This window comes from Protopterus annectens, chromosome 8.part0 (assembly GCF_019279795.1).
Source record: "Protopterus annectens isolate FY-2018-M chromosome 8.part0, PAN1.0, whole genome shotgun sequence".
In the NCBI taxonomy this organism is placed as follows: Eukaryota; Metazoa; Chordata; order Ceratodontiformes; family Protopteridae; genus Protopterus; species Protopterus annectens.
In genome coordinates this window covers 1,879,829,475-1,879,856,660 of record NC_056741.1, presented here as the reverse complement: position 1 = coordinate 1,879,856,660, position 27,186 = coordinate 1,879,829,475, and the positions used below count along the sequence as shown (strand labels likewise).

Below are 27,186 nucleotides of genomic sequence, written 5' to 3'. Positions count from 1 at the left end.
CAACCTAATACTTCTTTCTGCCCCCTTCTTATGATATTTGTGTGCTTAAGCTTGAAGAAGTTGTAATAGTCTGTGTTATGAAGACTACATAGAAAAAATGAATGATCAGATTATATTCAACTGATTGTCCATACTGGAATACACTGCTGAATTTGCAATTATATAGCAGATACTTTGAATAAAAATGAACCATGAATGAGTAACATTCAGTTTATTTTTGTATAATATCAGACATAATAAAAATGCAGTTTAGTTAGCTGCAATAGTTTGGTCAATCCAGGAGCGCAGAGCAGTAACACGAGCGTAGACTGCAGGGGTTGTCCTGGAACAAGAGCTGCTTCCCCAGGATACAATACCCACGAGGTACCAGGCACTTCCCTGTTGGCAGACCAGAGGTCCTCCAGAATCACCCTGTGAAAGTAAAGAAGAGACCAATGTTATTATGTAACTATTTAGTAATTTCCATTTCATTTCCTATCATCCTTATTAGCATATAATGGGGACTTCACTGTCCATCCATGGAATGTACAACAGTATCTTCCCACCTTGTCTTGTCAAGGTACTGGACCTCCTAGCTATCAGACTGATGCCTTGTTAATCTGGAATTGTGTGTCCAACAAGGGTCACTGCAGAAAATTGGCTAAAGATGAAACAAACCACTGTGCACTAAGTAACAGATACTATGAGATACTCAAGTGATCTCTGCTAAGTCAGAGAAGTGAAGCTTAGATGGGCATCTTTGTTCTTACTGTGATCACAGAATGTTGATTCCTATCTCTAAATTCTAGAATGCCTAGCTGCCTGGGGCAGACATGCCAATTACATCAACAATATATATCAACTTTTTGTTTAAACTATTTAAAAAAATCTTAATCAAGATATTTATTTTTCTCTTTAAAGAAAAAATAATAAAAATCTTTTGAGCAAAAAAAAAAAAAACAATATATATCAACTATTCTAACACTCATAGCAATAATTAGAAACATTTATATCCCAATGTGTCCCTTATTTCTGGAGTAAACTTAAACTGCATGTCAAGCAGAGTAACACCCTTCAAGGTAAAGCTAGCTAATCTGATGAACAGCCTCTGAGTGAAAAATAGGGAAATGCTGAGAATGCATTCCAGTTCCTTTAATGATAATTAATGTCTGCACACATTTTAATTACCATGAAGAGCAGTAACTTTGGCAATCTATTAGCAAATTGCAAGATATATTTGTAGGTAGGTATCAGTGCTTTTTTCACCAAAATGAAATCATTGGTTGTTATCCCACTGAAACAGTAGTAGGTTGTCCAACTCTGCTGTCAGTGGCCCAAGAATTATTAGCAGTTTGGATAAAATGAGATGAAGGATTGAGTAGTTGTCCCAAGATGCTCTTTCTTGCAGGGAGGGGACAGTTTTCACTTAGCTGCACAGCACTTCTACTGGTGACTAAAAGGTAATTCAGCAGTTATAGCATGATACTCCATCATTCATCATTACTGTGGGGGGGGGGGGGGGGCACAGATGATGCCTCATGGTCATAGTCACTGTAGCACAGTGAGACATGCTTGTGTCACTACTGCATGGTTTACCCTGTCTTGGGGATGGTTCATCCGCCTCTCATGTTCTTGTCCCTACCAGTAATAATGCATCTCCCCAGGTACAGCATTCACTTCTCTTCCCTAATTCTGTGACAGTGAATTTGGGAAGGGACTGAGGCTTAGTGACAGAGGTAGAGGGTAAAAAGATGAAGAAATGAAGCAGATCATTCAAGTTGATAGTTAATATGACATGCATATCTTGCAAGTATTTACTAGGTACTATGCAATGAAGGCAATTAAACTTTAGAAAATACCAAATGGACAAAACAATATACTTTCTTAAGTAGTTCTTTTATGCACATGATTGAAAAATGTTAAGAAAATTGTATTTTTGCAGTCAGCTTGTAAGTAATCCAGAGTGGTCAGCAGCAGATAATGCCCAATGATCTAGCACAAGGATGTTTTGTTTTGCATAATGTTAATTGAGTTGCATATAGAAATAGAAATTTTAGTTGTTTGCAGTATGTAGCAAAGTGTTATATAACCTCAGTATTATGTTTTCTGTATGTTCTTCTTTGATGGTTCTACAGAATCCACAAAGAATCACAGATGACATATTTTCTGCTGCTGCACAGTCCTCTGTCATTGTCTAAAAAACTTTTGTCTTCAGACAGCTCTGTTGCACATTGATATGAAGACTTCATTGCAATCCAGATGACCTGGAATTAATTTGTAGTGCAGGCAATTGAGAAGTAAACAAGGGATTGTGGGAATGAGTGCCTAGTTTAGGCTCACCCATCCTGGAGGGATGGAGGCAGCTTAACGTCCTGCATGACTGACACCAAGGGGCGTGGCTGTTTTGTGCCCATCTACCAGGCTGTGCCTGACACAGCAACCTCATTTTTTGCTTCATGCACAAGTCATTTTGGTAGTATTTTGGGTTACATTGATATCAGATTGCTGCAGGCACCTCAAAGATTATGACACCAAAAGTAATGTGACACAATACAGCTGCTTGCTTTACGGGCTTTCCATTAAGTTCTCACCCCTATCAAAGACAAGTCAGGTCATCTACAGAGGTATTATTTAAACAGCAACCAATGGGGTTCTCATTTAAAGTCAAATCAGATTTTGTATATGCATGCATAATACATATATATACATATATATATATATATATATATATATATATATATATATATATATATATATATATATATATTTTTTTTTTTAAGTTCGCATGCCTGCCTTAGTTGCTGATATGTCCATTTCACAATTTCACCATAGACATGAATTAACTCATGACTAGAAGAAAGGGCCGAAGGTGAGTACGTAAAGACAGAGGAATGGAAAAAAGAACTTGGAGGAAAACTATGAATCTCTCCAGCTGTGAGAGTTTTTTGTAGTCAATAGCTCTGAAAATTCTGTATTGTCACTTTAGTGCAGGGAATTCCACTTTAGGGCAATGCAAGTCTCATGAATTTACACAAAGCACTCTTCTGATGGAACTGTGTCAGCTGAGAGAAGATTTGGTTATTTTATTAAGGGGTTAGATGTAATACGTCTCTGAAGAATGCTGCAATAGTGGAAAGCGGGAACAGATTGTGGTCTAATTGGTTATGTACTGTTCTGGTGAGGCAAACCAAGCTTATCAAGAATCAAGAAAGAGAGATTATAGCTACTACTTCCATAAAGACCATGCCCATCTGTTCTATTATTATGTGTCAATAAAAAAACAGCTTCTTTTCTTCCCAGAAAAATATCAGCAGTCAAATCACACTAATGGAACACCATATCTGATGTTCCTCACAACTATGCTAATGAGGTATGTAATCATTTTTTTCAGCAACTGTACTACACTGACATAACATTGGGTAGCATACCATACCAGACAATCTCATTTATGTTGTACCTAAAAATGACCCCTTCTCTATTCCTTTTATATGCACACACACTATCCACCTCAGCCGGGCAGGTGATACAACAAAGTAACATTCCACTATAATACAGCTCTGTGTTCATGAATGGCACCTGCAGTTATTAATTCATTAAAAGAAATGTCAGTATTTTACAATACTATTTCATATCTCATAAAATCTGGAATATTCCAGGAGAGTGGAGGAACAGGATGCAAACCAAGTAAAATATAATTAAAGTGATAAAGCAATAATGTATCGAACATTAGGAAACAGTGGTGACTTACCATACAGGAGGTAGCCCCAGCTCCCCCTGCACAAATCATGAGGTCAGTAATGTTGGTGCCCCAATAAGTCTTGCACTGAGTGTTAGTAAGGAGAGGAAGAGCAGTCTGTTGGAGTTGGCATGGTGTATTAGAAGCTGAAATTCATAAAGAAATACACAGACGTTTGTCATAGAAAATGTAGTCCAACATTAAACAAAAGATTCTAGAAAATCATATTTATTGTACTGAATATTAATGATTTAATTCATTTTAATACCTACCAGTTGATCATCAATCAATGTAACTAAGCATTAGTCTCATTCTGAACAACTCTTTATTAGGAAATATACAAAAGTACTAAATGTTTAAATAAAATTGTCTTTGTTTTACTTCTGAATCATTTTATTTCTTGGTTTGTACTTCTGCAGCTTATTTTAGTACTCAGACTCTGTGGCTTAATATAAAACTTCTTCATCAGTTCCAGTAACCTCATACATTACTACATATTGAATTAAAACATACTTAGTAACAACTTTGTTATTAGCAGGCCATCCTAATGAGAAAAACAAAATAAGCCACTATTTAACTTTGTTTCGGCTTTCACACCTTGCTATGAACAGATTTCAGTGTTTCAGAAAAAGTAAAAATCTAGCTCCCTGTTAATTTTTTGGAAATTTAGTATTTCTCTTCTATCATATATGGCTAGCTTGAACTCTACTTTTTAATCATATCACCAGATACATGGTTTCTCAGTTAGTTAACAAAGAAACAGGTCTGGGAATTCCACTTTAGGGCAATGCAAGTCTCATGAATTTACACAAAGCACTCTTCTGATGGAACTGTGTCAGCTGAGAGAAGATTTGGTTATTTTATTAAGGGGTTAGATGTAATGCGTCTCTGAAGAATACTGCAATAGTGGAAAGCAGGAACAGATTGTGGTCTAATTGGGTATGTACTGTTCTGGTGAGGCAAACCAAGCTGATCAACAATCAAGAAAGAGAGATTATAGCTACTACTTCTATGAAGACCATGCCCATCTGTTCTATTATTAAAACAAATAGCATAACAAAATAGTCTGTGTTACACTCTAGATTCTTAACAAAGCTTTTAATATAATGCATTTCCATCCTATCCTCTGGCATCATCAGGAATTCATCCATATAACAGACACATAGAATAAGGGACTGACTGAGCAAACAAGCTATATTTACAAAAAGATTATATGTGTACATCTACAGCTATAGTTGTCTGGGTGTGTGTTTGGGGTGCCATGTGCATGTGCCTGTATGCATGTCTATAAGCTCTATGACTAAAGTGCAAATCTTTACATGACTGACACCTCTAAATGTAGTCACAAATTATTGAAATTAATGAATACTAGCCATATTCAACAAAAAGAAATGGGTATCTGAGGGGCAGATAGAAATCCTCATGATCATGAATCTCGATGTTAAAAGGTGAAATCACAGAAATGCACATCAGCGCTGCACATTGTGTGGTGTGTGTGTGTGTGTGTGTGTGTGTGTGTGTGTGTGTGTGTGTGTGTGTGTGTGTGTGTGTGTGTATGAATATCTCTCTCTCTGTCTCTCTCTGTCTCTCTCTATATATATATATATATATATATATATATATATATATATATATATATATATAGATTCACTACTAAATCCCAAAACTGCACAATACCAACACTGAAAATACCGACGCCCAGAAGAATGAAACTACAGAAGCCCCCCTGTAACTTAAATATACCCACTCCGAGATCGCACTACAGAGAATGGCAAACTTACCTTTACACACTATATGGCAATCTCCATTATTCGCCGTCGTAATTCTGAAGTTTCATTCTTCTGGGTGTCAGTATTGTGCAGTTTCAGGCTTTTGTAGTATATATGTGTATATATATATATATATATATATATATATATATATATATATATATATATATATATATATATATATATATATATATATATATATATATATATACAGGCCTAGGACTATTCACTGAAAGCACATTTCACTGAAACACATTTGACTGTGCACAATTCACTGAAAGCTCAATTCACTGAAAAAACAATTCCCTCAACACATTTCACTGAAAGCTATATATGGCCTTTTTCCCACTGGACCCCTCCAAGCTACACGCCCTAGGGACCTAAACCTTGTCACCGCAATAAACTTAACATGCCGGAGGGATAGATTCCTGTCCCAGAGACTTCCCATACTCTGGAATAAACTACCTATCTATATCAAACAAAACTCCTCATTAGCACTCTTCAAGAAAAATCTTGATGACTGGATGGGAAATAGGAAATTCACCCCGGGATCACCTCTGTGGCTCTGCTCGATAGTGGCACAGGAAAATAATTTTCTTGGGTGGCAAAAGCAAGGGTACCTTTTTGGCTGGGCTTGTATAGGCCCCAGGGCTGATAGCCTAGTACCTACCTATGAACCTATGAGCGCGACCCTGGAGTTAGAATATATAGTAAGTGGGGTGTGGAGCCCCTGACCTATTTTAAATATTTTGAACTATACACATGGATACTTGCAATTCCAGTAAATTACTCTTTTCTAAACTTAATATATATCCAAACTGTATGGGGGGGCTGCGCCCCCCACACACCCCCCCTTACTATATATATTAATTCCAGGGTTGCACTACAGTGGGGAAAAGGCCATATATAACTTTCATTGAAATGTGTTTCAGTGAATTGCATCTTCAGTGAATTGTGCTTTCAGTGATTTGTGCACAGTCATTTGACTTTCAGTGAAATGTGCTTTCAGTGAAAAGTCCTAGACCCATACACACACACACACACACACACACACACACACACACACACACACACAGATATATACATATGTGTGTGTATGGTCTTGTAAGTGTGAGTACATGTATATCTAGGCAATAGCTTATGAACAGTTTTAAAAAGCAAATAAGTTCTACTCCTATTTGACAAAAAGGTGACAAATTCTCAAATGATTTTCATTTCTACAGGAATCAATATGAACTGAAGTTCTTCTGATAAACAAGATATGTGAAAACAACCACTGAAAACTGCCCTATATCCACTAGTGCTGTCCCAAGGCATTTCATTTGGTACTTTACATTGTAGTAAGTGATTTAAAAATTAATTAGTAAATATTACAGGAAAACTCAAAAAGCCAAATGCAGTGCTGCTATCAGTTGAGGCAGGAGACTCACGTAAACATAAAGAATCATATTTAAACCATCCTTAAGCTTCCTATTGGACATTACAAATTGATATGTCACATGTTATCTTGTCTTAAAGGAACAGATACTCAAAAAAGTTAACATTAGCTTAAGGATGGTTTAAAAATGATTCAAACAGTTTTATTCATTGTTTTAAGAGTCTGATGAATGCATCTTATTTGAAGTTCCTTTGAATCTCTGCTTTTCGTTTCATTGCCACTGGAGGGTCACACACTTGGATTTGGATTGCTCTCTTTTATGTTTACGTGAGTCTCCTGCCTCAACTGATAGCAGCACTGCATTTGGCTTTTGAGTTGTATTATTTATTTGGTCAGTGCTGCAGGAAGTAAGGATGGCATAAACATTGAACTACCATATGTACCACGCGTTCTGGAACATACTTCTAATGTCCTTGACAGATTTAAGACTTGTGTATCTGGAAGTATCAATTCATTATTGGATTTTAATCCAGTTGTTGATGGAGGGACAGTCACAATTGATGTGAGTACTATGGATTCTGTTAAAGACTTACAAGATTTAGAGTATGTTTTAAATTGGTTAAACTACAAGTTCAAAGACATTATTTTGAAAGTTGTTTGAACAAACGGATTATACCTTGAAGATGCCTACATCTGGTACCTCATTACCAGACTTACTATATCGCTGGCAGCAACTCAACATGGAGTTGAGTTTTAGTTATATGAAACTCTTAATTGAGTTTCATCTGCCTGAAGAGGAGAGACTGAGATTGACTGTAAATAACTTGTTTAAAGACTTTGAAAGTAAATATGCTAACAATGAGATGTGCATGGGAAAATTAGGAAAGTAATTGAAGATGTTTTGTTTTAGAGAAACGGTTGCTAGACCAAAGCTAAGATTACCAGGGATGTAAGAGATTTTAAGAACAATAATGTATTCACCTGGCCTAGGGAAATGAATCCAAATTTACACTATAGTCAGGGCTCAAATGCCTCACGAGGCCTCCAGGTAGAACAGGTAACAATTTTGTGAATGCCACACTGAGCACACCTATAATCAATCCTGATAGACATCCGTGATACTTCAGAAAGTAGATCATTTAATAGAATTGATTTAAACAATAAGCAGAGTGATATCACTGACATTTTAGGTACCAGTGTAACCACAGAATCTGATCAACCAGTCACAGCAAACAATAATCTAGAAACGGACAATGTAAGCCCTAACAGGACACAAGGAAATGGGAGAGTTAACAGTACTGTTGTAGGTGAAGGTCTGATAGGCTGCATTACGGATGTACAGAGGTCAGGTGCAGCAGTGGTAAGACCAAAAACAAATAGTGTTATTGTGAATACAAATATATTACCTGCCCCCCTCCCCATAGCACAAAATCATTTTTTGGACAAAAGAAGGTCAACCAGCAGGGGGAGACAGAAGAGGAAAGGACCGAGCAGGAACAAGTAGGATAAAGAAAATGTGGGGAGGCAGAATCATTGATCATGAACCTTTCCGCAGGGTTTTAAATGAGTATGAGAAACAAGTCCTAAATAAAGGACTAAGTTTTATTCCCACTAAGAACAGTGACTTAGTGGACACTATTATAGAAACCAAAATGTTCATTCGTAATTTACAACTAAGGCTAGAGTTTGGACAGTTTGATGACAATTCAGTTAAGAATAAGCACCGTCCTAACAGCACTTACGTGCCTCAACTTCACCCAACAATTGAAGTGTTTGGCAATGTAGTGGAAGATGACATATACAAATGCTATCAGGAGAAAACACCTTCAAGACATGGACGCAATTTAAACTATAAGCAGAGACAAGCATTGTATTCACTCAAAGATGATAGCTCTATAATAATAAGACCAGCTGATAAAGGTGGCCCGTGGTCATCATGGATGATATATACTACACTAACAAAATGTTTCAAATGTTAAATGACAGCAATACTTACTCCATACTAACTAAGGACAATTTAATAGATATGGTGTTCAGTGTTTATAATACCTTGATGACTTAGTTATGTCTCTGGACATAACTCAACAACTCTATGAGTACTTTAAGGTGAACAACCCCATCATCCCGATTATACAGGGACTCCCCAAAGTCCATAAAAACAGCGTAGATCCACCACTCAGACCCATTGTTGCAGGGCAAGGTTGGGTCACTGAACCTATCTATTTACTTGGAAAGTGTATTAAGACCTTTAGTCAATGACAATAGGAATATTTTGAAAGATAGCAAACAGTTTCTCTTAGATTTATACTCTCAAACTCGACCTTTAGGTGAACAGCAACATTACTTTTTGTGACACTAGGCGTAGTCAGTTTATTCACTGTAATTCCTAATGACACAGGAATAAGAATGTTAACAGAATATTTGAAGATACATTCCGACTTTTCGGATAAAAAGTTGATCTTATAACTCTGTTACTTGAGACTGTCTTGACTAACAACGCTTTTGCTTTTCAAGAATCCATATTCTTACAGAAGGATGGCGTAGCTATGGGCACATCTTGTGCTAATAGTTACGCCAACCTAGTGATAGCTAGGTGGGAAGATGTTCACTTATATGACCATCCACTTTTCAATGAATTTGTTGGTATGTATTGCCGCTTTGTAGATGACCTCTTCCTTATTTGGTTGGGTGATGAACCCTCTTTAAAGAATTTCGTTTCTTATTTGGATAACACTATGGATTTTTAAAATTCACCATGAATTTTTCAGATGAAACTATACCATTTTGGATGTGGAAGTATTCAGGATGTCCAATGGCCTTATTAATACAACCATTCATAGGAAAGCCTGCCAAAGAAACAACATACTACACAGAAACAGTATGCATCCTGTACATGTATTCCAAAATGTCCTTAAAGGACAATTCATGAGAGTATCAAGGTTGAACCCACAACAAGAGTTCTATGAGAAAGGAATAGAAGACATGAAGGATAGATTTCTAGAAAGGGGCTATAAAGAAAATGAAATATTAGAAATGGTCAGAACTGTGGAGCGTCTAAGAACGAGTACTGCTAAACCTTACTTTATGGCACATGAAGGTAGTATGAAGAGTCCGAAGCCTTTAAAAACTGAAATTAGAACCAACCTCACTTTCAGTAAAATGAACTTGGAGGTGAAAAAAACCCTGGATAGACACTGGGGAATACTGAAATCCGATAGGGATGTCAATGAGGTAGTAGGACCAACACCACGTATAACCTACAAGAATCATCAGAATTTAAGAAGCATTTTATGTAGACCCAAACATCCGGGGAAAAGTAGACCAATAAATGATAGAAACACAGTACCCTGTGGTCATTGTAATCAATGCATCTACATTAATAAAGATACCACTTTTGAGCATCCTGTTACATATAACTTCAGAACTAACACGAACTGTGAAAGTAAGAATGTGGTATACATGGCCACCTGTATAACCTGCAAAAGCTATTACATTGGCAAAACCAATAGATCACTTAAGGAAAGAGTTAGGGAACATATTTACCACATTAGGATAGGTACTGAGACCAATGCCCTAGCTAGACACAATACAACAGCAGGCACCAATCATAATTTTAAATTTTGTGTTATTGAACAAGTCAGCGTGGGTTTTAGAGGTGGTGATCTAATCAACAAAACCTTAGAACAGGAGACACGTTGGATTATCAGACTAAGGTCTGATAGGTCACCAGGGCTTAATGATAAAGTGCAACTCAAACCATTTTTAAGAAGTAGAAGACTACGAAGATGACTTAACCTACTATTACCTAAATAGAGTAGTAAGGTAATTTTAAAACTACGTATTGATGTCACTCTTATAGTAAATCAGTGTGAGAATCAGTCCTTGTAGACTGAATATAATTATTTTCATAGTATTAATGTTCTGAGCTTTATAGCCACAAGTAGATGTGTTCTTAGTATCAAATCCCAGGAACTGATGGACCTTTGGATATGTTCGCTTTCTTGTTTTAGCCTTACTTCTGAGCCCATACCTCACATACTAGTATGTTTTCATCCCTCCTTTCACCACCTAAATATATTAGTGGTTATTGGGCATAGTTTACACATGCATGTGTGTAAATATATACACATGTATATACAAGCATGCATATACGTCTATATATTCGTTCACTGTAACTGGAATTTATTTTACGACTGAGCTAGGTACCCCATACATCAATAGATAGTTTTGTTTTATCATTAGGTACAGGCTTAGTATTGTTGGATTGTTTATCTCTTCTCATTTTCATTTGACCTTTTTAACTTAGAATGTTGTTATATTTAGCACCAACGATGTACATGGAAGTAGTTGCTTTTTACTAGTTAGGACCCTATCATCTATGGACCTTTATACTTTCGTATTATTATATGTGTGCTTTGTCCTTATTTCAAGCTTTATTGTGTCAATTTTTATGTGTTTAGCATTCCACTATTTATCTGTTTTATCTTTTTATTTTGTATTAGTTAATGCCATCTCTGCCATGTTCAGCGAACACTTTAATAAGTGTACTCATTAATATGTACACGTTTCATTGTTTTAAATAGTGACACTTTGTGATCAATATATGCTTCTAGGGCATAATCGTGCTTACAAATACTGTCTATTTTAGGCACAGGACAGCACGAATATAGGCTCACCTTTTTTCTTAGAAATTTAAACATTGTTTCTGTTGTTCAGTACTTAGATGCTTAGAACGTGCTCACGTTGAGTTACCATAGCGCATGAAGTTATGTTGTACTCAATTGCATTCAGAGTTCCTATAGCACACGGCACTTTACAACTTGTAAACAGTTTGTTTTACGTGGAATCTAAGAGGTTCCTATTTGTGGAATTTTTAATCTTGGACAACAGCCTTTCACCGATATGATGAGGTCTGACTCCTTGATGAGGCACATCGTGAAATACATTACATTCGCTATGTTGTTTTGTGGTAAACATTTTTAGTACAGAGTTCGCTATATTAGTTTTTAACCTGATATATGCAAAGTTGCATTCGACACACCACTATCTTAGTAGAGATGCTAGATATTGAAACGCGATAAAACTTGCTGTTTATCTAAGGATTTTAATGTTTTTAACACCATGAGGAGAGAGAATGTTCAGGGTTTTTAATGAATGTAGCAACAGTTTTTAATGATTGTAGAATGATATAGGACCAAGCACAATGCTCCTTTTATTTTTAGAATGTATCAGGGTATATGCATATTTTTACTTATTTGCATGGACATTCTGATCATTAATTGTATATTTGGAAGTATTCCTTCTAAATATTGTTGCATTTAACTATGTTAACTTTTTTGAGTATCTGTTCCTTTAAGACAAGATAACATGTGACATATCAATTTGTAATGTCCAATAGGAAGCTTAAGGATGGTTTAAAAATGATTCAAACAGTTTTATTCATTGTTTTAAGAGTCTGAAGAAGCCTTCACTCATTGGAATAAACTTTATTATTTTTTATGAATGCATCTTATTTGAAGTTCCTTTGAATCTCTGCTTTTCGTTTCATTGCCACTGGAGGGTCACACACTTGGATTTGAAATATTACAGGAAGATGAATCTAATTCCTGGTACACTGATTCCAACTTATATAGCTCCTTAGAATACTTAAAAAAATGTGTAATCTAAAAACATAGCTCATTCCAGTGTTTCACATAACCTATTTATCTGGGAAATGAATATGATAAAAAGACAAAAAGCATCTTACCACTGGGGTTGGTCAGGCCCCATCCTGAAGTCACACACAACATGCCTCCTGGGAAGTTATCACTTGAAGCTGGCAGGCATACTGGGGAAATACGGTTATTAAAACTAACTTTGGAAGACAGCTTTAAAAGTGTGATGTCGTTATTGATTGTGTAGGAGTTATAATTTGGGTGCCGAAAAACCTGCATTACAAAAGAGGAAAAAAAGTATTATGTTTATTTCATAATAATGTTATTAGCGCATCCATTCAGTTATGTGTTTCTTGTAACACAATGAAGAAAAGTGAAGAATTTGCAGAGCAGAAAATAGAACTATAATAACAGGACAAGTAAACTTCCAAAATGCTTTACTGAGCTAAATAATTAGGATGCATCCTTGAATATGTAGGAACCGTGATCACAACTTGGTCAAGTTCTCATCCTGTAAATAGTGCAATAAGCATGCTAATACTTTTGTTGTATACATATATACAATTTGACAGTGAAACCTGTAGGATACAGCAAAGCATAATTAGACACCAGTGATGTAATAATAAAAAATGACAACTATGCCAATCAGTATTTACAAAAGTATTAAAAGTATAGTCTATTACGCTAGGAAATAAAAATATAAAAAAGGATACAAGTCTTCCCTAAGAATACATAGAGGGCAGGTGTTAGAAGGTACCGATAGATAGTATAGTGAGCAGTTAGTATAGTTAGAGTTAGTGAGAAATTCTATGAGAGAGGACTTAAATACACAAAGGCAAGATATAGTTCTAATTGAATTTGGGAGAGAGTTCCATAGATTGGCTATGCAATGAAAGCAAATACTTTGTCCCATACTTTTTTTTTCTATCTATAGATTTCAACCAGGGTTTTGTCCTGAGAACATTGAGGTTGATTTGGGAGATAATGATGAAGTACTTAACAGAAGGGCAGGTAAGAGGTTATCTACTATTTTATGGGTTAGAAGAAGTTGTGCATGGGCTAGCTGATGTGGGGGTTCTAACCAAGTGAGAGCACTTAATGCAGAGCAATGATGAACTCATACTATTGCTCAAGTTGTGATTTAAAAGAGAGATATGGATGTTAATCAAAATAGGTAGGTGATAGAGAAGAGAGGGTAAAAGATATGACTTAGCTATGGTTATGCTACTAGAAGAAGTACTTTTTTTTTTTTTTTGCTCTATATAGCAGACATAGGTTTTGGTGATTTTTTTATACAGTTTTGTATATGAAAATCAAAATTTAAACTGTCATATATGGTGACTCCAAGTAATTTGGTATGGGTAGCTACTTCAATAGGTGTACTGTTTAGAGATGTAATGTGGAAGCTACTTTTAGCATTGGCATGGGGCTTAGGAAAAAATGGTAGTAGTTTAGTCCTTTACGGCTAAACACATTTTCAGCTGTGGGGGTGAGGGTGTGTGAGATTCTGTGGAAAAAGTTTAGTTGGCGGAGTGTTTTATAATATGTCAGTATGCTTGGCCAACTTCTCTACAGTTATTACTGGTAGTGGTTTGCTTTCTGTATCAGTAATAATTAGCTAGAAGAACTTAGCAAGTTTTGGAGGGTGCCAAATATCATGATATTAGACCTCATGAGATTGATTAGGAGCATATTTTTATATATACAGTAGCATAAATCTTTAAAGCCATTTTGTAGTTTCTGTTGAATGTTCTAGATGTTTTTACATGGTTCAAGTAGTAAGAGATCATCTGTATAAAAGACCAAGCTGAGATGAGGCAGGTCTGTGACTATATCATTGATACATAGTGAAAATAATGGGTGAAGGACTGATCCTTCTTTGAAAGTGTATTTGGAATGTTCTGTCTGGAAGTAGCTTTGAAACCATCTTACTATATTTGGGACAACACTGAATTTGCTAAGTTTGTGAAGGAGCAGGTTATGACTTGCTGTCTTTATTGCCTTATAAGTTGAGGATGTTTAGTTATGGAGAACAGAAGATAGGAAAGGCTGATAAGAAAGCATTGAGGTTTTGGTGTAGGGTTACTAAAAAAGAAACTAAATTACTGTATAGGCTTGATAACCATGGAAACGGAATTGTTTCATTAAAGTATAATGTTGTGTAGGTTAATATGCCGAAGGAGTGACAAAATAAGTAATAGTCAGAAGAAAACAATTATGACATTTTTGGGAAGAGTGAACTTGGAAGGAAACAGAGACACAGCAACAGTTTAGGAAACCCAGAAATTAAGAGTTATTTGTATCACTGTCGATCTTTAAAACTAAACAAAATAAAGAAATGTGAATGCATCACCTGAAATATTTATAAATGATGGCACAAAAAAAAAACAAATACAAAAACAAAAAAGGAATCCAACATTCGTACCCTGAAACAATTTACATCTGTAAATGTGCATACTGTATGTTACCTTGTTTTTGTACTACTGAGGGTATAGGTTAATAAGAAGTACTTACCCTGGAAATAGACATTGTCTGAATTGCTTCTGCTGATGAGCAACGGTCATGCTCTGCAAGGACGACTCGGTGAGAAGTGCTGAAAGACAAACACATCTGAATCAGGTGATGGCAACATTTATTTTTTGTTTGTTTCTGACAAGATAAAGAAATGAAGGTAAGCATGTCCATAGCATGATAGTAAAGAATGAGCTAAGAAACTCTTCTAGGTATAAAATTATAATAATTCTCAAAGCATTTCCATTAAAATATGTTAGAGAAATGATTATGTCCTAAATGTTTTGTGTTCCCTTTGCTATACTAAAGCTGCCATTAGGACTGTTAGCAAAGATGCTGGCTAAAACGTTACCTGATATAATGATAATGATAATGCTAATAATGACTGAGATGTGGTAATACAGGGGAATAACAGACTGTCCTGGGGTGTTATAAGGACCAATGCCAGAGGCAGAAGACCTAGCCAGGCTTGTAGGGTCCCACATGTCCTATAACACTGTCCTGTAAATAATTTTGTTTTTGTTTTGTTTTTTATGTATAAAATCTATGTGTGTGTGTGTGTGTGTGTGTGTGTGTGTGTGTGTGTGTGTGTGTGTGTGTGTGTGTGTGCGTGTGTAAGTAACAACACAATATGTAGCATGGAGCAAAGATGGGGTGAAGAGGCATGTACCCTAAGTGGAACCAGTTAGAGTATGCAATCTGAAGAAATGCCAGTAGAGAACGCAATGTGCTGTTGCTGGTAGGGAGAGGGCATGCCTGGAAGGAGTATACATCAGCAGTCTAGCAGAGTGTGTTCCTTTTTTTTTCCACTCTTCCAATGAAGAGCTGGCAGAGAAGTGGTGTGCCTGAGCAGTCTATCAGAGTACATTTTCTTTTTTGTTTTTTAGCACTTCGTTATGAACAAGTGGGTGGGATGCGAGTTTAGGAACTGGCACTGGGCACTGGGTGAGTCTGCTATGCTTTTGAAACTACATAAAATCAATAGTAAAAAGGATGACACTGAAAAAGACTTACAACAATGGTAAATATAATTAGCAGGGGGTGTGGGGGTGTAGAGGAGCTTCCCCCACTGCAAAAACATTACAAATTGTGAAATAATTACCAGGGGGTATGAGGGTGCAGCCACCCACATGGGGATGTAGGAGTGGCATCGCCCCACAAAATAATTGAAAAATGTGACAAACTCTGAGCACATAGAAAACCACTGAAAAATTGTATGATACTGAAACACACTTTTTAATGTTTTTTTCAGGGTGCAAACCCTTCTGTACCCCCATACCCCCTTATTATAAATACTAACTCTGAGGTCACACATCAGTGGGGAAAGGGCATAAACCCCTCCCTAGTATAACTTTAATTTTTTTCAGTATTTTTCAGTGTCAGTCTTATTACTTTTCTGTCAGTGTTTCTGTCAGTGTTTTTCCTGTTGATCTTATGTTGTTTCAGTCATTTTAGGTATACCTATACATATCCATTCATATATGCATATATATATATATATATATATATATATATATATATATATATATACACACACACACACACACACACACACACACACACACACACACACACACACACACACACACACACACACACACACACACACACACACACACACACACACACACACACACACACACACACACATATATATATATACACACACACACACACACACACACACACACACACACACACACACACACACACACACAAACACACACACACACATTTGCACACACTCAAAGTCTAAAACAGACACATACACATACAAACACATTTTAAAATAATTCCAGGAAACAAAATTTGAATTAGGTTTCTCTGACTGGAGCTATGAATTTGATCTAAAAGAACACAAATTAGCAACACAGCCCTACTATATGCAATAAGTGTTTTTTCTGAAATACTAAAACTAAGCTTTTATGAGTGGAACTGTGAGCTGAGGGGGTTCAACTGGACCTCTAAAATTTTGCTCTTTATAATAAAGCAGTAATGAAATATTCTAGAATAACTAATTGACGTGTGCAGCAAATTCATAAATGCAGTAGGTTTCCTATTTACTTTGCTAACAACTAATTTCAATTTACTGATTATGTCATTTTATAAAGAATGTTTTTACTTGGATTTTCTATGATGATTCACTAGGGAATTTAACTACATTAAATCAAAATTAAGTTTTAATAAATATCATTAGTTGAATTTGATTTGTACATATGAAGGTATTTTTGAAGCTGGAGTTATAGCTAAAAAAGAATCTGTAGACCACCCCACTTACCCAGTTAACAAATGTTAAATAAACAAACAAATAAATGCACAAACAGATAATCAGTTTCTGATGTAGATCTTATATCTTTTTCTACCCCTCTCTGCACCATATCTGTTCTCTCAACATCTTTTTAGTACTGGGGGAATCTATGCTATAGAAGACAGATTTTCCATTATTAACCAAGATGTTTATGTCAGCACACCACTGGCTCTCCTGATCTTCCATTTCTGCCATTTCACATTATATGGGCTCTTTAATATCACCTGATATGACTGCATCTTTGTTCCTTCCAGTTTTCTTATGTCCATCAGCTTACCTTTGTATATGTAGTCTCCAGTGGATTTTAGGCACCCAGGTGCATTATTGTGCATTTCCTTGGGTTAAAACAAAGCTTTCATGTCTGCATTTGTTCTTTTTACCTTGTTATATCATTACTGCCCACAGGATTTATTTAAGGTCTATGTACATCTCATTCAAAGAACATCTTCATACGTAACTATCTATGAAACAGTATCTGTTCATTTACTTGAGGCCCACATGTCTAAACTACATTTTTATTAGCCAAACAGAATGAACTCGGCAAGGTGACTTCATTCTGCATTACAAAGAGTGGAAGGTGAGAAAACTTTAACATGGATTAGCAAAGGGCAAAGTGCCATTCATGGTGGAGTGCTGAGAACTCCATGGTACACACAAAATGGTGACCAATTCATTTCTAATTCCACTGTGATTGTGTTAGTAAAATGCAGTTCATTCCTTGCATCATAAAGCACTCACTCCAGTTCCTCACCAAAGGCTGCTACCAGGGATTACTTCATCAATGTTGTTTTGATATAAAATGAGTTTACATATTTAAATTATTACTATTACAATGTAAAACATAAGGATAGTGAATGGTCTGAAATAAAATATGGTTAAGCCATTGTAGCAGAAATATTTTTCATATTCATACTGCTGGGCCACTTAAAAAAGCAAGGCAATGCGAAGCAGGTGCCATCACCGTTTAAGTACTCACATTACTTGACGGACACAGCAATCATCTGCTGCGGTATCATTTATATCTGCTTCGGAATTTGTATTGCCAGTGTTAATGTGATCCCAAGCTAATTATTTAACATCTTTGCTTGCTATTCATGCTGCCAGCATACATGATAGAGTCTTCTATTTTCATAAAAGAAGGAAGAACATTCAGACTGCATGATATCTCCCAGATAGTATTCATATATATATTTAGCAAAACTCTTTCTTTCATGGCTTCTTGGTACCAATAATATTTAATATATTTTTCCCATTGTAATATACTACCTATAAATCAGAATTAGTAAATTACTGGTTTATACATCTCTAACCACTCAATATTATGCCGACAGATTTATGTTTGGCTAACTTACGTCACACTACAATGGGCTGCAGTGACCACCCACTGTTCATTGATTAGGGAGCCCCCACAGAAGTGCCAGCCAGTCCAGTCCTGAAAAATAAAATGCATACAGTTCTTAGAACCAATGGTCAGTTTAATGACTGATGCTATATATTAAAATCCATGAAAATATGTGTAGGTGGTTATAACAACAGATAAAATCAGACCAGTGAAGAATACATACCTCAGATACATAGTACTATAAATAATGTGGTGATACATGTTTTAAAAACTGAAACAATTATGTGGTAGCACAGATGTAAGCATGACATTTTGTACATGCATAGCAGCAATGTAGAATACTGCAACTTATATATTAAGTCAAAACTGTGAATATGAGTGAAAAAGGGGCACTCAGCACCATGACTTCTCCCAAGCAATATCTTAGTCTATCATAAATGTAGCAACCTTCATTATAAAATTATGTTTTATTAAATCTGATATCACTTATTCAACTTACCTACCAAGGGTAACAAAGCATATTTAGTTGCTCAGGAGGTTGACATCTAATGGTAAGTCAGAGTACACCCATATCACTTTACCCGCAGCACTTAAACCAGTTTCTCACAATTGTACGTGTGTGTGAATATGTGTGTGTGTGTGTGTGTGTGTGTGTGTGTGTGTGTGTGTGTGTGTGTGTGTGTGTGTGTGTGTGTGTGCTCATGTGTGTTTCTGTGTATTTAACAATATACGTGCAGTGATACATCTGTAAGATGACACAACAGTTTAAAAATAACCCTGAAATATTTTGCTGAATATTTTAATATTTACATTTAAAATATTCTTTCTATTTCATGTTGTGAAATACACAATGTGTTCTAGAACTAGTTAGAATCCAAAAGCAGACTAATTATCCCCACACCCCTGAAACCCCATACCTAGGGAGTGGACAGGGTACTTGCCCCACAATTTAAAAATATTTTGCTGTTCACCTCTTCAAGTAAATGGGCTAAATCAACTAGATCCCACTTAAAATTGAGTCAAGGACAGAAAGTAAATGCATTTCTCTTTGAGTAGGCTGCTACATTCCCTGGAATATTAGAATTAAAATTTAAAATAAAGAATGTGCTTTTTCTAAATTTTTAAAATAAATACCTGTAAGGAAACTTGCCATGGCCAAGATCCTGAAACGGCCTCCTCACCATTCACAATTCTAGCATACCCGGTGATTACTGGTTTTATAGCTTGGATACCACAGCCTGTTAGGACAAAAAGATGTGAAAATTCAGGAGTGCCTCTCAGCTATTTATTACGACACTTGTGATGCATTTTATAACATACTTTTAGCATGTTTTCTCAGCTACATTACAGTCACAAATCTTTGAGATTTTGGACTTTGTCAACATATTGCAAGGATTAACCATTTCCTAAGCATAAAACTACTAAATACCCTTATGTGTAAAGTAAACTTCGTAATGAAAGATGATTCCCAAAAATATTTAGCAGCTTTTTTGTTAATGCCATTATATTTGCATGATTAGATAAGTTGTTAATAAAATAATAAAGATTATTGCCCTAAATACAACTAGACGATTTATATAGATATCTGCATCATAATATTCTGTTTTATACTGCTTAAATATTTTTGCATCAGCTGTTGAGTTCAATGATTTAACTTTTTTCTGAGACTTATCTTCATTATATTTTATATATTTAAGTGGAAAATAAACAACCATTCTGGCAGGCAACAATAAAATGCTAATTTTACCAAAATAGTTCACATCACATCAGAAATAGTCTGCAGGAAGGCATAAATACAAATTTAAAGTACATTCATCAGTGTATATAGAATTAACTGGATTGATATTAAGAAAGTAGATTTATGCCAGTTAATTACACCTATTTAATACAGATATTTTATGTTTTAGTTTGAGGAAAACACAGCTTTTTATCTGACAGTGTGTGTGTGTGTGTGTGTGTGTGTGTGTGTGTGTGTGTGTGTGTGTGTGTGTGTGTGCGTGTGTGAGTGTGCATGTGTTTGTGTGTGTGTGTGTGTGTGTGTGTGTGTGTGTGTGTGTGTGTGTGTGTGTGTGTATGTGTTTGTGTGTGCAGATGTTCATGTCTGTATAACACTGCCAGATTACTGTCTACGAAAACAGACTTCATTTCAAACTGTATGTTATTTTGGACTCAGAGGAGACAGGAATATGGAAAATGGCAACAAAAGACCATGTAAAAAGTAAGATAGTGATACCATCTACAGAGGAGCCTAGGAGTAACAGTAAGAGAAAGGCAAAGTGGGGAGGAGAATATGGGAAATATTAATGAAGACCAGTATTAAAGTGTATATAAAATGGGTAGGTACTACACAGGATCATGATGTGATTAAACAAGACTGTGAGCAGTCAGATGAATGTGTCAGATATTCAATAAACAGTGGTGGGCCTCCTTACAGAAACACAATTTGGGGCGATCAGTTATGGCATACAGAACAAAATCAGTGAAGATATTGGCAGGGTGAATATTTACACATTAGAAACAGGTAGGTAAACAAAGAAGAAATTCATAAATGCATTTCACTGGTTTATTATTTCTACTGTTACTTTAGAGACATTTGATTTTTCAAGAAAATGTAGCAGCTGTATTGATTCTCAAATGTGTAACTTTAAATATGCTTGTATACATAAGAGAGCAGCCTGTCATTTCCGGAGTATGAGACAAAGTACTTTCATGATGTGTTACTCATTAGATTGATAAATAATGGTACAATCCATGTGAGAGCAAATGTGACTAGATATACCACCTTGCAAAGTAGCAGAAATAGAGGAATAATGTTCTGTACTTTTGGAGACAGTCATGGTTTATTAGAATAAATAAGGTAGGTTTGCATTGTGTAGAAGGTCCCAATACCTGCTTGCATTTCCAGAATGGAGTGTATATGATATAAGAAGCACAAAGCCGTCTCAGCTGGTGGTATTATATATTAAAGTCAGTCTGTTTTCAGGAGAAACATCTTAAGATCTGTTTAGGAAAAGTGTTATCTAGGCTCGTTTCCTTTTGAGCATTTAAAAACTCTGTGCCCGTTCTCTTTTTGTGATACTGGGACTTGCTTGAGATGAATTGAAAACAGACAGACATGACTGGAATATGGAAAGGATTAACTGCTTATATGCAGTATTTCATCATCAACAGAAGGAAGACACCATATTCAAGTTTCAGGAAGTGAACAGCAAGTGAGTGAGAAGGAAAGTGCGAAGTACAAAAGCACGGAAGACACCACTGTATATCAATACACAGAGAAAACTGGTGTGACAACTCTAGCAGAAACAAAATGTGCCTGTCATATTTACATTTTGAAAAGTAATACAAATAGAGTAAGTGGAAACAGAAACATTTAGGGCAACACATCAGTTTTGTCAACATTTCTGGTTTAATGTACAAGATGATAAAAATTCTTATAGACTAAGTTGCTGAATGTAGTTCATTGAGTTACTTCAGTGTAGGTAAGGCCAGGAGATAAGTGAGCAGGGTGTAAACAGTTTTGCTGTTTTGCATGCTGGAGAAAATAAAAGCCATAAGTGCAGTTGGTGATTTAGCCCTGTCAAAACCAGATTCTCCATGTTGCAATGTCAGACCCAGTTTTATTTCTAGGTTAGTGCAGGTCTGCTTTATATTAGTCTGCAGAGTGTTGAAGAGTTCTTAGAAATTTGATTGCTTGATTGATTATGTTACACCATTTGGTGCCACTAACTTTCTAAAGGCATATTCAAGCATTTCATGAACTGAATAACGTAGAAAGGCTGATGTTGTACATTTTTTTTCAGGTATACTGAACAAAAATGCATAACCAGTCAGAACACTGAAGATTTAAATGGAAATAAAACTATTTAGTGCATTATTTGTGGCTAGGAAAGCACTTAACATCCCCTTTCAAACATATTGACATAAGTCAGAAACACTAAAAGATTTGTGAACAGCTGTAATCTGAAAGTTCATCTGTATGCTTCCTCATATACTAAAATATTATCTACAGAAAATTATAGAAGTGCACCAGTCTTAAGTGAAAGCTTGTCAGATTCCTTATTAAAATGAAAACGTACAATATCAAAATCTTCCCTTTTTATCACACTGAGTATCCTGCATCAAATCTTAGATATTTCCAAAAGTTAGGTCAGCAACATATTAATCAGACACAGTTGTTGCTTTTGTATTAATAAAGCTGCTGTCATTCTATGCTGACTTTTTAACTTAGTTCGACAAGATACTGTGATTTCATTATTTCTAATGACCAGCAGACTAGATAATCTGAATGATTAATAAACAGACTATTGAGAAAGTTATTTAGTTTAAAGTCGTTATGTAAAAAAAAAATAACCCTTATGTTTGTGCAACCACATTTTATAAAATTTGCAAATGAGCTCTCAGAATATGCAATTTTTTACCAGAAAAATCTAGAAATCATTTCTGGACTTTCGCTTTTTAGAAAAAAAATATAATTTCTTTCTGTGGAATACTTTAGAATAATGAGTCATGGATGAAAGTGAAAGAATCACAGCAATCTTTGTAAGTGATAATGATGTAATCTCTCCTTTTCTTTTTGGTTCTCCTATGAAACATCAACTTCCTGAAAGCCAATGAGCTGAAAGAAAAAAAAAAACGAAATGCAGAAAGGTGAAAAAAATAATTTTAACTGTTTTTTTTTTTTTTTTTTGCAGGCAAGGGGGGAGGAAAGCTTCCCCTCCACTCCCTGATGTGGAAGGCTCCCAAACACACATATATATATATATATATATATATATATATATATATATATATATATATACACACCAACACCATGGTTGTACTAAATAAAAGATGGGAGAAATCTCCCAAAACAAGGTAATCATGCCCAGCACACACCTGGAAACTGCATCAGCAATGATTGCCTATGGAAAACAACATTTGGTGTTATACCTTTCATCTTCTTTTTCTTCTTCCTACTGATGCTTTAGCAATTTCACCTTAAGCAGGGTAAGGGAGCTTTCTTTTTATTATTGGTTGTATTGCTGGACAGTACCTTTGGTATTTGTTTCATTATATATTTATTTACTATTGATAGTTGGATGGTTATGTGAGACATTTCATTCCATTTTTAGGCATGACTAGAGATGAAAACTACAATGCATTCAAGAAATAAAAAACTTGCACTATTACACATGCTTAGACTTAAAAAAACTGTATGGGTCTGAGAGAGAAAGAACATTTCTGAATACAACAGTGCACATAGCTTTATGCATAATCTGTGCATGTGTGCACATGTTTGCATGTTTTTATGAGTCCACGTGCATTGTATAGCATGTTATATCTGTTATCTAATGCTAGTACAGTCTTCTGTTTTTGAAAATTTATAGTGAAACTAGAAGTGGGAGACTAACAGAACCATTGAATGTATATGACATTGGCTAACACAACTCCCCATCACCATTCCACCAAACAGAATTTTCCACTGCTCTAAGTTAGATGATTTAATGTCTCATTGATCTGTGTCATGTGACTCTAAGTTAGATGATTTAATGTCTCATTGATCTGTGTCATGTGACTCAGATGTAGAACACAAGAAGCTTTAATGTCTCAATGACTTCTGGCATGTGATTCAGATGAAGATCATGCAACCACCCCTTACATACATATAATTTCCCTGCATGGCTCTGTACTATAGCAGGCTTTTCACTATTTCCATCAGCCAACATCCCAGCATCTGTTAAAACAAATGATGCTTAATGGTAATACCAACACTCCATCTGGCGCCCTACTTATTAAACACTTTACCGAAAGGTTTTCTTTCCCTTCAGACCTGTCTTGAAATGTTTGATAAACAGTTTAAACTAAAAAGCCAGCTTCCTAACTCACAGTAAAAATAAGATCTCATTTCCACCAATACTTACCTTGCCTGGTAACCCTCATGACGTACCTGTCAAGCTGTTGGTGCAAGAAATCTGGACAAAGCCAAAACTAACGAGAGGACAAAGGCCGCAAAATAAGGAAAGATTATGAATATTGTTCTTAGAAACTTAAAAAGTTGGTAGAATAACAGGTTTTGTGTTAGCATGAATTTTTCTGAGGGATATAAAGTCTGAAACTCAAATGTGTGTCAATATTTACTGACTTCAGTCCTCAGTGCTTTGCCAGAAAACCACACATTTTATGAGGAACATATGAGGCAAAAATCAGGACAGTTGGGAAGTACACCCCATGAACAGGTCTCTTTAAAGACTTTAGGGAAAATCCTTACATACCAGAGGGTAACATTTATCAGCATGGAAAACTGCACATCAATAATCTATATACATTAATATGCAGTAACAATTAATTAAACATTTGTACCTCTCCATGTGCAGGGATTTGTCCGCCCAAACTTACCTTACATACACTGACTCCATACTCACATGACCACAGAGAAAGGGCAAACACTGCAAGAATGAAAAACTGCCCCCCAAAATACTCATACTATACCTGCATTTCACAAAATAAATGCCCACTGCACACAATGTCCATATCCTATACAAATCTCTTAGATAATACAAAACATGTTGAAGCATCCAACTGCATGTATCTCATAATAACTACCAAACTTGCTAAAAAATAATTCAGTATTAAAGTTCCAACACAGTATAACTAGACAAAATAGCACAGGATGAGCTGCCATAACCTCTTTAAATAAATACCTGATAGACAGATATACCTATATCTCTATATCTATCTCTCTCTATATATGTGTATATATATATATATATATATATATATATATATATATATATATATATATATATGTTTTTATCTTCCCTTTACTCACACAGTAACATTCTAGTTATTAAGCTATGCTTAGCCACAGTGTTTCTATTCTTATAATGAAGGTCTCATGCAAATCACTTTTATGTTCTGCCCATTAATAAGCTACATATCATTAGTAACAGACTGTTCTATATAGATGCATGTGGGACTAACCAAGCCCTATAACCATCATGACCAAATACCATTTGAATGATCTGATTGAATTTCTAACCAGAAGGCCCAATAGCAAACCTCCTCTTAAACTCAAACCAATCAACAGAATCTCCAGGAACCACAGACCAACTTTTGATTTCACAAAGAAAACATACATAAACACCTTAACACTCAATAACACTTCTAAAATGACATCTAGGAGTTGCTTTAATATTCATGTGTATAATGTTGCATCATGGGGAAAGGTTCTTTCATGTTCAGAGCTCCTGTTTGCAACATCTGACTATAAACAGTACACTGTTGTACCAGATCAATTTCTTAGATATTTTTAAATAATGAATAAACTCTATTCTTCTAACCAGATATTTTACTCCTGAGATTTATCATTCTACTGCGGTAATTCCAGAAATCCGACCTGCTCACTACTTTTATAGTAGTCACACTTCCTGTTATTATGGTGTCAACACTGCTGTTAAAGTTACGATATATGCTCACACCAATGCATTTTCTTCTTAGTGTAGCAAGATATTAAATTTCTTTAACTGCATCAGTTAAATAATTGTACCATCTTTTCTGCTGTGACATTCTGGAAAGAGTAAAAAGGTGTAACATAAGGCTGTACTCGTTAAAGTGGTGTATAATTGAAACAAATAAATAAAAACAATCATTAAACTTTAAAGTGATAAATTTTGCTTAAAGTTTAAAAGTGCCATTACTGCTTTCAAAAAAAAAGGCACTTACTTTGACCATATGCTGTGCCTGCTAAGGCAAGGCAAACGAACACCCAGAGAAATGCCATTGTGCTTCGACACCAGACTGTGGTGAGCGGGTGAATTTTATACTGTGAGTTTTGCACGTCACATTACCCCCAGATATGGCAACTTGAGATAAAAGGACTAAAATTAGGGATCTTGTTTATTTTCCCAACAGCTGGCAATGAAAATGTGCCACCTTGCATGTCAACCTTTCAACTTCTTCAAATATTAATATGTTCCTCTGTTATCAACAAATATTTGTAAACCAAATATTAATATCATATATACCAAAGTAGTACAATTTTTCATTGCTACATCAAAATGTCCTTGACTGTGACTCTTTTGCATGTTTATCTGAATATAACTGCAGAATATTTACTTAATCATACATTAACTGCAAGAAGGACAGCAGCAGTACAGATGTATATTTCTCACACGTTTCTTCACTACAGCCAGAATACAGTATAAAAATTGTTACTTGCATATGTGTTGTTTTTTCCTGATAATATTCAATGTAAATTGTTAAGAGTTCATGTTATTTCAAGAAAATGAAGGATTGGCAAAAATATACTTTAAATTGCTTGCATGTTAACTGTTTTGGTAACAATTCATAGATCCAAAATTGCAATATTTTTTACATGGTAATACCAATCTTTCTATGCTACCCTAAGACAAGTATTACAGTGTACTACCTTTGTAGCAGCTTAAAGAAAAGCTTACAGCTTCAGGTCTGTACATGTAAAATCAGGCTTATAGCTGTATTTCTATAATAAAATGCCAACTTTGCACAT

At 35.4% G+C, this 27,186-nt stretch overlaps 1 protein-coding gene across 1 annotated transcript; it reads right to left on the bottom strand.

Annotated features, from left to right (window-relative positions):
• Nucleotides 1–249: 249 nt before the first annotated feature.
• Nucleotides 250–26,439, bottom strand: LOC122809695 (chymotrypsinogen A-like). The gene is made up of 7 exons (XM_044081374.1): nucleotides 26,388–26,439; nucleotides 19,812–19,915; nucleotides 18,688–18,767; nucleotides 15,031–15,109; nucleotides 12,609–12,789; nucleotides 3,728–3,861; nucleotides 250–411 (listed from the first exon to the last, which is right to left on the bottom strand). Exons 1-7 carry the CDS (start codon nucleotides 26,437–26,439, stop codon nucleotides 250–252), a joined length of 792 nt encoding a protein of 263 aa, XP_043937309.1.
• Nucleotides 26,440–27,186: the final 747 nt, after the last annotated feature.

Coding starts and splice junctions, on each gene's coding strand:
- LOC122809695 (XM_044081374.1), bottom strand. CDS start 26,439: ATGGCATTTCTCTGGGTGTTCGTTTGCCTTGCCTTAGCAGGCACAGCA. Junction 3,862..12,608: donor GGGCCTGACCAACCCCAGTG/GTAAGATGCTTT, acceptor TATGAATTTCAG/CTTCTAATACACCATGCCAA. Junction 412..3,727: donor CTGGGGCTACCTCCTGTATG/GTAAGTCACCAC, acceptor TTACTTTCACAG/GGTGATTCTGGAGGACCTCT.